General features: G+C 52.8%; 1 protein-coding gene across 5 annotated transcripts in view; it reads right to left on the bottom strand.

Moving 5' to 3' along the window:
• The window catches only part of MYH11 (myosin heavy chain 11), a 109,247-nt gene that overhangs the window by 65,225 nt on the left and 33,310 nt on the right, over positions 1-10,712 (bottom strand). For all 5 annotated transcript variants that reach the window (XM_025855636.2, XM_073899459.1, XM_025855637.2 and 2 more), the window contains exon 4: positions 1,298-1,325. In XM_025855636.2, coding sequence (XP_025711421.1) covers positions 1,298-1,325 — 28 coding nt within the window. The remainder of the gene's footprint in view (positions 1-1,297; positions 1,326-10,712) is intronic.

Below are 10,712 nucleotides of genomic sequence, written 5' to 3'. Positions count from 1 at the left end.
TCTCTCTGTCAAATAAATAAAATCTTAAAAAAAAAAAAAAGAAAATGTGTATGTGGTTTTCTTTTCTAGTTTCTGAAAAGGTAAGTCAAGCAGTAAGTTCAGGTAGTCTAAAAGACAAGTGTGTGATTACCGTCCTAGTGCTGACTTCCCTCTTAAGAAGAGGGGTCCTGTTTATTTTTGGCTCATTCCCGGGTGCCTTATACCCACCAGGAGGCCTGGCCCCATTAAAGCTGCTGAGTAAGGAGCGATGGTGGGAGTGGTGTAAGGGTTAGGATCGAAGGGAAGGGTACAAGTGTCTCGTTGCTGCTATAACAAATGACTAGAAACTCAGCATCTATGATCACGCAGTTCCAGAAGTCAGACGTCTGACATGGATCTCACTGGGCTAAAACCAAGGTGTCAGCAGGGTTGTATTTCTTTCTTTCTGGGAGCTTCAGGGGAGAGTCCAGTTCCTTGGCTTTTCCAGCTTCTAGAGGCTGTTCTCACCCCAGGCATCCTCCCTCGTCAAAGTCAGCAATCGTGGGTCAAGTTCTCACGTTGCATCTCCCTCTGACCCTCTGCTCTGCCTCCCACTTCCACTTTTAAGAACCTTGTGATGACACTGGGCCATCTGGATAATCTTGATAATCTCCCTATTTTAAGGTCTGCTGATTAGGAACCTTAATAGCATCGGCAACCTTCACGCCCCCAGGCCACATGACCTGACATACTCACAGCTTCCAGAAATTAGGATGTAGAGATCACTGCAGGCTCATTATTCTGCCCATGACAGGAGGGATTTTTCCTGAGAACTGAAGATTCTCTGAGTGATTCTAAATTGAGTTAATACATAGTCCTCTGACTACGTATTTGGGTCTCCGAAGACACAGTGACACCAACCACTAAATACAGCACAAATGTGCTCGCTCACTGCGACTTGTTAGGGCAGTAATTTAATACGAGCCAAGATTTCCTCACTAACAGAGACGCCCTCCACCTTCCCAGAGCTGTTATGCAGAGAGATGCAATCCTGTCTGTAAATAGCTCAGGGTCTAGCATGCAGTACGTGCTCACTAAATGCTCATTTTAGAAAGGGGGACATTGCAGAACAAGATGGCACCAGGTATCATTGACAGTTTGGGTGTGCCTGCCTCAGCGTGAGGACTTCTGTTCAGCCAAAGTTGAGCGCAGCTCTGCTCCGTGCCAGACACGAATGAGGCGCCTGGGAAGGTCAACAAAAGCTCTGCCCTCGCGGACCTTTCTCTTTAGCAGGTTGGATCTCGACTGTAGAAAAACAGGAAAAGGCAGCTCCACTTACGTGCACAGAATGGACTGGTCCTCTCGATCTGAGAACAGAAAGAAAAAAGGCCATGAGTTAGAATTAGCTCTGAGCAGAGGGTCTGGAGATAGCGCCTCCCCCAAGCCCCCCCCCCCAACCCAATCCTAAGCTCCTGCACACTGGCCCCAACAAAGGTGGTGAGGGGCCAACTGGGCTTATTGCCCAGGGCGCAGGGGCCAAGAGCAGAGCCGAGAGGACAGCAAGGCTCCTTTCGGCACTCCCCCCTACCCCCCAAGTCCTGGAGGCAGCCCCAGAAAGATGCTGAAGCCTGATGAGTTCAGAAGGCAGTGGGCATTCTAGCCCCTCCAGTTCTGGGTGTGTGTGTGTGGGGGGGTCCCAGGAGCCCACTCTGCCAGACAGAGCAGACTGGGGTCTCACTCGGCCACTTCTCAACTCCGTGGCCTTGGACGGGTAGTCTTAACCCCTCCGTGCCTCAGTTCCTGCATCTAGAATATAGGGTAGTAGAAAGTTTGGGTTTGAAAACCTAGCATGTCCTCTTCTGGGAAGAGCATCATCCTGTGTTCCTCTAGGAGATGTGCCTCCGACCCCACCCCTGCCGTCATATACAGTCTTGGTGTGGCTGCACCACTTGGTCCCCCAGCCAAGAGGATGCGGAAGCACAGTGGGTGGACAGAGCCCTGAGCCCTCACTTCCTGCCCCCAGGTCCCGAGAAGCCCATTCCTGCCATTTCTGAGCGTGGCTCTCCAGTCTTCCCACCCCATCTGTGAGCTCCCTGACAATCCTCCCCTCCATACATTCCTCTCCTAGATAGAGTGCTGAGTCGGTCTCTGTTGCTGACCACCCCAGAGAACCCCGGCAGGGAATATAGGGCATCGTGAGATTAAATGTGATTAAGCAGACATTACTGATCACCTTCTACTCTTTATTTTTTTTTTTAAGATTTTATTTATTTGAGAGAAAGAGCAAGAGAGCACAAGCAGGGGGAGGGGCAGAGGGAGAGGGAGAAGCAGGCTCCTCGCTGAGCAGGGAGCCTGATGTGGGGCTCGATCCCGGGACCCTGGGATCATGACCTGAGCCGAAGGCAGACGCTTAACCAACTGAGCCACCCAGGCGCCCAATCACCTTCTACTCTTAAAGTGGCCTCAGAGGGTAGAGCCAGGGTCTGGAACCCGCTTCCTGCCCTACGAGGGATACTGGGACGGCTACCGACAATTTCAACCATTGGCGAATTAGCCATAACCGAAAAATCAGAGCATCTTATCTGCTGACGGGCAAAGCCAAAGTGGCAAGCGTTTCTGAAATCCATTCCCTGGCTCCATCCTTGCTGTCACGGTGCTCAGGCCCTCCTGATCCACACCGCGCCAGAGATCTCCCCGGGTCTTGCCCCGTGCTTCTCCGAACCCCTTCTCAGAGTGATCTTCCTAACACACCGAGCTGACGATCACTCTGCAACTTAACACTCTCCCACTCTGGAAGTTTCTTAAAAAGTCCAACATAAATCTACCATAGGGCCAGAATTCCAGTCCTGGGAATATACCCAAGAGAATTGAAAGCACGTGTCCCTGCAAGACTAGCTCATGAACATTCACAGCAGTGTTGGCCTAATAGCTAAAAAGTGGAAGCCACCCAAGTGCCCATCACCTGGGGAATGGATAAACAATACGAGGTAGATTCATACCAGGGAATATTATTCAGCCATAAAGACAACGATGTCCTAGCGACACATGCTATGACGTGGATGACCCCCCAAAGACATTGTGCTAAGTAAAGGAAGTCAGATACAAAAGGCCACATATTATAGGACATTAAATTGTATAAATACACATTTATACAAAATGTGTAGAGTAGGCAAATCCGTGAAGTCAGAGAGCAGGCGGGTGGTCACCAGGGGCTGGGCGTGGAGGGGCTGCAAATGGGCCTTTGGGGTTCTGAAACTGGATTACAGTGATGCTGACCTAAGTCTATCGATTTACTAAAGATCTTTGAAGTTCACACTTAAAATGGATGAATTTTTGGTACTCAAATTTTATCTCAATAAAGCCATCTTCATTTTTTTTAAGATTTATTTATTTTAAAGAGAGAGAGAGCGTGAGCAGGAGGGGCAGAGGGAGAGGGAGAGAGGACCTCCAGCAGATTCCACAATGAATGCGGAGCCTGACACGGGGCTTGATCTCAGGACCCCGAGGTCACAACCTGAGCAGAGGCCAAGAGTCAGACGCTCAACTGACTGCACTACCCAGGTGCCCAATAAAGTCGTCTTTAAAAAGCTACTGTCCAGGGCGCCTGGGTGGCTCAGTCGGTTAAGCATCTGCCTTCGGCTCAGGTCATGATCCCAGAGTCCTGGGATCGAGTCCCGCATCAGGCTCCCTGCTCAGTGGGGAGTTTGCTTCTCCTTCTCCCTCTGTCCTTCCCCCAACTTGTGCTCTCTCTCTCTCTCTCTCTCTCAAATAAATAGAAATCTTTAATAAAAAAATGAATAAAAATAAAAAGTTAGTGCCCTTAGACAAGGCCCGCAGTCCTGAGCATGGCACCCAAGACCTCCCATAACTGGCCCAGCCCACCTCCCCAGCCTTGGCACCCCTGTGTCCTTCACTCTGGTGCCTCAGTGACCCGCCCCCCACCTCCGAGCACACTCCTGCCTTTGTTCAGGCTGCCCTCTTCTTTGTTTCCTGGCCCGTTCCTGGTCCCTCAGCCTCAAAGATGACACCTCCTCCAAGAAGCCCCCGCCACGGTGACGGAGCCGGGGGTGGCTTGGCTGTAAATCCCCTTCAACGCTGTCAAGCTATCACAAATCGCCAACCTTGGTAGAGAGAGTAAGCCCCAAGAAAAGCCCCCAGCCCCCTCCAGAATCCCACTGCTGCCTCCAAGTCCCTCCCAGATAGAAATTCAGGAGCTCTCTCACTGGTTCCTGCTTGACCCCAAGACAGGGGTGACCTTCCACACCCTTGGTCCCACAGGGACCTGTGCTTCCAGAGCGCTCTGTCCCGGGTTTGCTTTTTTCTGTTTTCTTGTGTCTGTGCCCCACAAGACCATGGAGTCCTCAGGCAGAAGCACCCAGTTCTGGACCTCGCTTCCTTCAGTTTCTGGACCCCCAGCTCCCAAGCCCTGAGCTCCAGACACAGAAAGTTTAGCTTGGTGAGCTCTGCAAAAAAACACCCCCAAACCTAGAAGAAGTGGGCTTCGTCATGGGGAAGCTCGATATACATGCGAAAAACTGACTCATTTATTCATTCATTCAACAAATATTTTAAGGGTATCTACTAGGTATTGGACATGACGCTGACCCTAAAAATACCACATAACCGTATGTAATACCTAGCACCTCCTCCATGCCATGCATTGTTTTAAGCATTGACCTGTATTAACCCACATTAGACCCTCACATATCCTACGAGATAGGCTCTTTTTATCCCCATTGTACAGATGGAGAAACTGAGACACACAGAAACTTTTAAACTTGCCCAGAGTTACACAGCAGTGGGTGAGGCAGGATTTGAACCCCAACCTCCTATTTATTGGGCCAGATAGAGCATCGGGGACTTCTCACGTGTGGCCTTTGATCCTGACCCCTTCAGGGTTGAGGAAACAGAGGTTAGGTAGCCCAAAGTCACATGGCCACTTCGGTGACTGATCAGGGTTCTGAAACACGTGGGTCAGAGTTCGGGTTCTTTCTGCCTCCCCAGGTACGACAGCACACACGAAATGGGACATGGGTCCTGAGGGGCCATGGCCGCAGGGGACTAGGGAAGGCATTGGGGGACAAGGCAGCTTGGGGAGATCAGCATGGCCCAGCCAAGGGAAGGTGTGAGGCCTATTCCCAGGCCAGGAAGAAGCTGTGCTAAGGCCCAGGTGGGAAGAAGGAACCAGGGCATGGAGTGGCGTCTGGGATAGAAGGACCCACTTCCTAAGAATCAGATCTCAAATCCACACATCGGCCCACCACCCCTGACACACCTAGTCTAAGAACCATCACTTTAGGCCCACACTGTCTGTCTCCCCATATTAGAAAGCAAGCTTTATTGGGGAAGTAGGAAGTTATATGTTTTGTTTAACATTGTATCTCCAGGGCGCCTGGGTGGCTCAGTTGGTTAAGCGACTGCCTTTGGCTCAGGTCATGATCCTGGAGTCCTGGGATCGAGTCCCGCATCGGGCTCCCTGCTTGGCGGGGAGTCTGCTTCTCCCTCTGACCCTCCCCCCTCTCATGTGCTCTCTCTCTCTCTCTCAGATAAATAAAATCTTAAAAAATAAAACATTGTAGCTCCAGTACCTGGCACATAGCAGGTGCTCAATTATATTTGTTAGATGGATGGATGGATGGGAAGATGAATGGCTGGCTGGCTGGATGGGAAGATGGATGGATGGATGGATGGATGGATGGACGGATGGGTGGATGGATGGACGGATGGGTGGATGGATGGACAGATGGGTGGATGGATGGATATGGAGAAGGCCGTTCCTGTGTGTCACTGGGAAACAGCGAGGACATTAATGACCATATCTAGAGGGGGGAGTTCTATCTCATAGAGAAGATCTGGCCCACCGCAGGGCAAGATGAACGAGATGATTGGGCAAGCTCCATGGACCTTGTGCCACCTCCAATCAATTCTCCTTTTCTTCTCTCAGATCACAGATGGACATTCTGGTGACCCGGTTGAGGCAAATCCTCACAATAAAAGGCAGAAGTACCAAAAGACTACTCAATTCCTCTTCCTTGCTCTCAGTTTTTCCACCTTGAGGTGGTAGCATGGACCTCAGCTGCCTACGGGCGCCATGTTCAGGGAGTGTGGAGACACTCCATTCAGGCAAGTCTGACCCCTGAGCTGAGGGCCAGGGGGACCTTGCAGGGAGAAGGGCCCCAGGAACAAGACAGAGAGACACAGCACTCTCCTTCTGCATCAGAACTCCATCCCCACACAGTCCCATCTTCCAGGTCAGCTGCACTGACTCCTACGGATACCCCCATCTTCTGCTACGATTCCTGGCTGCTCCATACCCTTCCAGAAACATCCACATCAGAAACACCCACACAGTGTGTGTCTAACGACAGACGCCTGAGTTGGTCACTGCAACAACATCAGCAGTAGCAAAAGACCAGACGCAAACCATTTAACTGGTCTGTCCACTGAAGATGAGCTAGTCAATTTTTCAGTATTTAAATTCTGGTACGGCCAGGTAAGGGCACATTAGGCAGCCAGTAAAAAGGACCAAGCAGGGCACCTGGGTGGCTCAGTTGGTTAAGTGTCCAACAAGGCTGCATGAAGGTGGTGACAGAGACTGGAGGGACAGAGACAAGCCAAGGAACGCCAAGGATGGTCAGCCACCCCCTGAAGCCAGGAGGCAGGTGTGGCCCGGATTCTCCCTCAGAGTTTCCAGAAGGAAGCAACCCTGCCCAGGCCTTGACTTCAGGCAGAAAAACAGAAGACAAGCCTTAAAGCTCAGCAAGGCTCGGTGGGAAAAGACAGCGGTCAGTATCACCTCTCCTGTGGAGGGGAAATCTGCAGGGGCAGGTGCCCGGCTCTGGCACGACCACCAGCTCCTCGTTCTGGAATCAGGGAATATAGATATCTGTGCCTCCAACTTCCAGCCAAAAGAGAAACCCACTCAGGAACAGAGCCAGATAAGAAACCCATGAAAAACTGAGTCAGGAAGCGGGTGAGGGGCAGAGGAACCACACCCCCTGCAATCAGAACGAGGCAGAGAGAAACATGCCCCGCAGGGGGCTGGCCCAGACAACCCCCGCTATTTTAAGGGATGATTTTGAGACCGACTGACAGACGGACAGGCTATCTTGATTCATCAGTCCAGGGAGAGGGACAGGCTTTCCCAGCAGCCTTGGGAAGCCTGGCCCAGAGCACAGGGATTTTATAGGGTCCAACAGCCCAGGAGCAGAGGTGTGTGGGGCTGGGGCCGGCATTCCAGCATCACCCAGCCCAGAGACCTGGGGTGCTCCTTACCTCACACGCACCCCTAAACATGCCTCTCTCCTCCTCCCCGGACTCGGGTCCGGCCTTGGATGTGCAAGTCTGCGGGTCAGCTTTCCGAGGAGATAAAGGACTCCGGTGGTCCGCCCCCTCGAAGAAAGCCTGAAGACTCTCAGGGGACGCCCAGCTCCCCACAGACCGGCTATTTCGGCCCGATCCCAAACACAAGCTCGTGGTTTATGGCTGGGGAGCCAGAGGCCTGCAGGCTGACCATAAAAGGAGAAAACCAGGCTGGGACCGAGAACAGACCCAGGCTCCCTGCTTCTCTTCCTTCCCATGCCAGACTGCTAGGGGACCCAGTGAGAGGGAGGGGGCCAGACCTATGTTGCTGTAGGGTCACCACTCCCTGCCCCAGGCCAGTAAGGAATGGAGGACACGGCCTCTCCTGCGTGGGGAAGAGCAGTTGCCTACCCAATGCCACACGTGAAGGTGAATGTCAGTGCTGGGCCTCCTCAGCTAACGCCTGTGGCACTCGCTGGGAGCAGCCGCGTGTTCCCCACCCTCTGTCCAAATTAACCCTTGCACCAACTGCGGTAGGCCCAGTTCTTAGCCTCGCGGGACAAAAGAGGAAACTGGGCACAAAGAAGTGGGGGCATTGGCAGAACAGGGATTTGAACCCAGCTCCAGGGCCCATGCCCCAACCCACTACACTCTGCAGGTCAGGGCCCTTCTCTTTCTCTGGGCCTTCCTCTCCTACCCTTGTCCTCCGGCAAAACTGGTAGGAAGAGATTCTGGGCGGGAAGAGATACTCTGAGGGTTTGTGCTGGAGCCCAGCAGGAATTTTCCAGACCCTCAGGAAGCTCTGGCGTCTTTCATAGCAGGTGACAGATGGGGTCTGGGGAGACCAGTATTTTCATGGTGGACCCTTGGGCCTCAGCTCGCACCTGCCCCCCTCTCCCTCCTTCTCTCTGCTCCAGCCCCACCAGCTTATGGATCCCACATGCACCTCCCTTGTTACACCCACTTGTCGCCCCCTACCCCCTGCCCTCCCGGACTGACAGGCCCCAGGGTCCACCTCACAGCTCCCCGGAAACTCCCTTCCTGAGCACATGTATTTGTGCGGATGATTTGATTGTATACCTGCCTTCTCCTTCACCTGGTCCCCACCAAGTAGATGGTACCCCTCCTCACCATCCCGCCTCCCCTGGTGGGGTCTCAACACTGTTGAATCAAAGGGGGAACGGGGAGCCAGATTCCCTCTGAGGTTGGGAGAGCACAGAGGGAGGAGGCTGGAGCATGCATCTGTGGTCAAAGAGCCAGAGCTTCCCAAGTCCTTTCAGCATGCCTGCTTCTTCAACTCAACATTTACTGCTTGTTAAAAAAAAAAAAAAAATTCTCCCCAGCTCTCTCCCCTCCGTGTAAGTAAGACGCCACAGGCGCTCCATAAAAGGGTCATCAGAATCAGATGATCCTTTACCCTTCCTCATTTCCTGGCAAAGAATGTGAACTTCTCGTGATAACTCTGAGTGCAAACCTACATGTCCCAGGGCCTCAGTGATGACCGAGCCAGGCGGACGGAGCCCCCAACTGCCCACCCCGCCATCCGGCCAGACACAGAGCTGAGGGCCACTGCAAAACCTCCAAGAGGCCGGGAGCCATGCATCTGGTCCCCCTGCGGGGACACGTTGTAGCAACACGGTCTCTAGAGCAACACCACTTGGAATGACTTCCTGGCTCTACCTCTTGGGCCAGACCCCGTCCTTATGAGGGAAATAAGGATAAGAATCCACCCCCAGGGGCGCCCGGGGGGCTCAGCTGGTGAAGCGACTGCCTTCGGCTCAGGTCACGATCCCGGAGTCCCGGGATCGAGTCCCGCATCGGGCTCCCTGCTCGGCGGGGGGTCTGCTTCTCCCTCTGACCCTCCCCCGTCTCATGCTCTCTCTCTCTCATTCTCTCTCTCAAATAAATAAATAAAATCTTAAAAAAAAAAAAAAGGAAAAAGAATCCACCCCTTTCCAGGATATGAAAACAGCGAAGTGAGGCTGGATGCACAAAGCTTAAAATTACCCACGACATGTGGAAGACCTCAGCAATTGCTATGATCATCACCAGGGCCATCGTCCACGTCATCCAAAATAGTGAGCTGGTGCAGTGGCTCTAGCCTGCAGCGATTCTGTCCTAAGGGGACAGGGTATTAGGCCAAGTTCAGAGCTTTCTAATGAGAAGGCCTAAGCCAGTCCCTTAGCCTTCCTGGGGCCTCGGTCTCCTGGTCTGCGAAATGGGGTTAACAGCACCCCACTACCACACGGCCTCAGAGGGGAAATCAATGTTTCGAGGGCAGCAGAGGGTGACGTCTCCAGGTGGGGCATGGGGCTCTGGGGCCAACTCACTCAGTGCACTGAGGGTCGGTTTTGTCCATCGGTAAAACGGGCGGGCTCATGGTGCTGGAGAGAGCCGAGCCGTGCGGGCTTTCCAGAGCAGTGAGCGGGGGTGGCAGGGGGCCGGACACATCAGTGCTCTTCCTCTCTCTGCCAAGCTCACAGAGCAGCCTCTGGGGGGTTGGTAAGCCTGAGCCGGCCCCCCCCCCCCCAGGACCTGCCAACCTCGACCTCCCTCGGACAGAGGGACGCAACTGAGTGTGGGAACTTGCAAAGCAGAGAGCTTAGAGGTTAGCTCACGCCACCTCCCAGATTTCTCTTCAGTTTGAAGAGGGTTCAGCCAAGAGCCTCGGGAGCTGACAGAGGCCAGTCAGCTGTGATTTTCTTTTTTAATCCCCGAGAGTGGCCCTTTGGTGCTAATTACATGAGGACAAAACACTTCCAGCAACAAACCCTGATGGCTCCACTCAGCACATCAGGACAACATCCTATGTGCCTTTCACACCCTTCCCCCAGCCGCGGGGACCCAGGCAGGGGAGGAGGGAGATCCAAAGTGGCTTGTCGGGAAAGCCTCAGGGGTGGTGCTTTCCCCACATGCATCCTGTTAATTCACCCCCGCCAGCTAACTGTCACTTCACCAGGGCTGAGCCTTCAACAGCCCACATGCGTAAGAAGATAGACCTTCCGGGAGCAAATCACCTTCCACGGGACAATCGGGGGCTCCTCCCAACAGCTAGCTGACCGGGCAAGCCTCAGGCTTGGGCATCCGATGAGCCAAGTTCAAATCCAGCTCTGACCCTCACGGGACCTTTGGCAAGTTCTTTGCCTCCCCGATCCTCAGTTTCCCATATAATATAGCCCCTGCCTCCAGGGTTGGATTAACGGACAAGTCCTATAAACACAGGCCCACGTGCACACGCGCACACGGGAAGGAAGGGAGGGAAAAATAATGAGAAATTTTGAAAGGATTCGGTATTTGCTGTTTCATAAAAACCAGCAACGGAAATGTTATGGGGAAAAGTAAAAACTCTGTTGGCCTTCCTGACTTTATAATTTAGTATTGTTTTTATTCTAGAGTCCATATGTGGGCACTATAATAGTTTCAAGAATTAATTTTATTTTATTATTATTTTT

This window comes from Callorhinus ursinus, unplaced genomic scaffold (genome assembly GCF_003265705.2).
Source record: "Callorhinus ursinus isolate GAN/ISIS: 27379988/994484 unplaced genomic scaffold, GSC_fseal_2.0 scaffold13, whole genome shotgun sequence".
Classification (NCBI taxonomy): Eukaryota; Metazoa; Chordata; class Mammalia; order Carnivora; family Otariidae; genus Callorhinus; species Callorhinus ursinus.
This window is presented reverse-complemented; position numbering and strand designations above follow the sequence as displayed.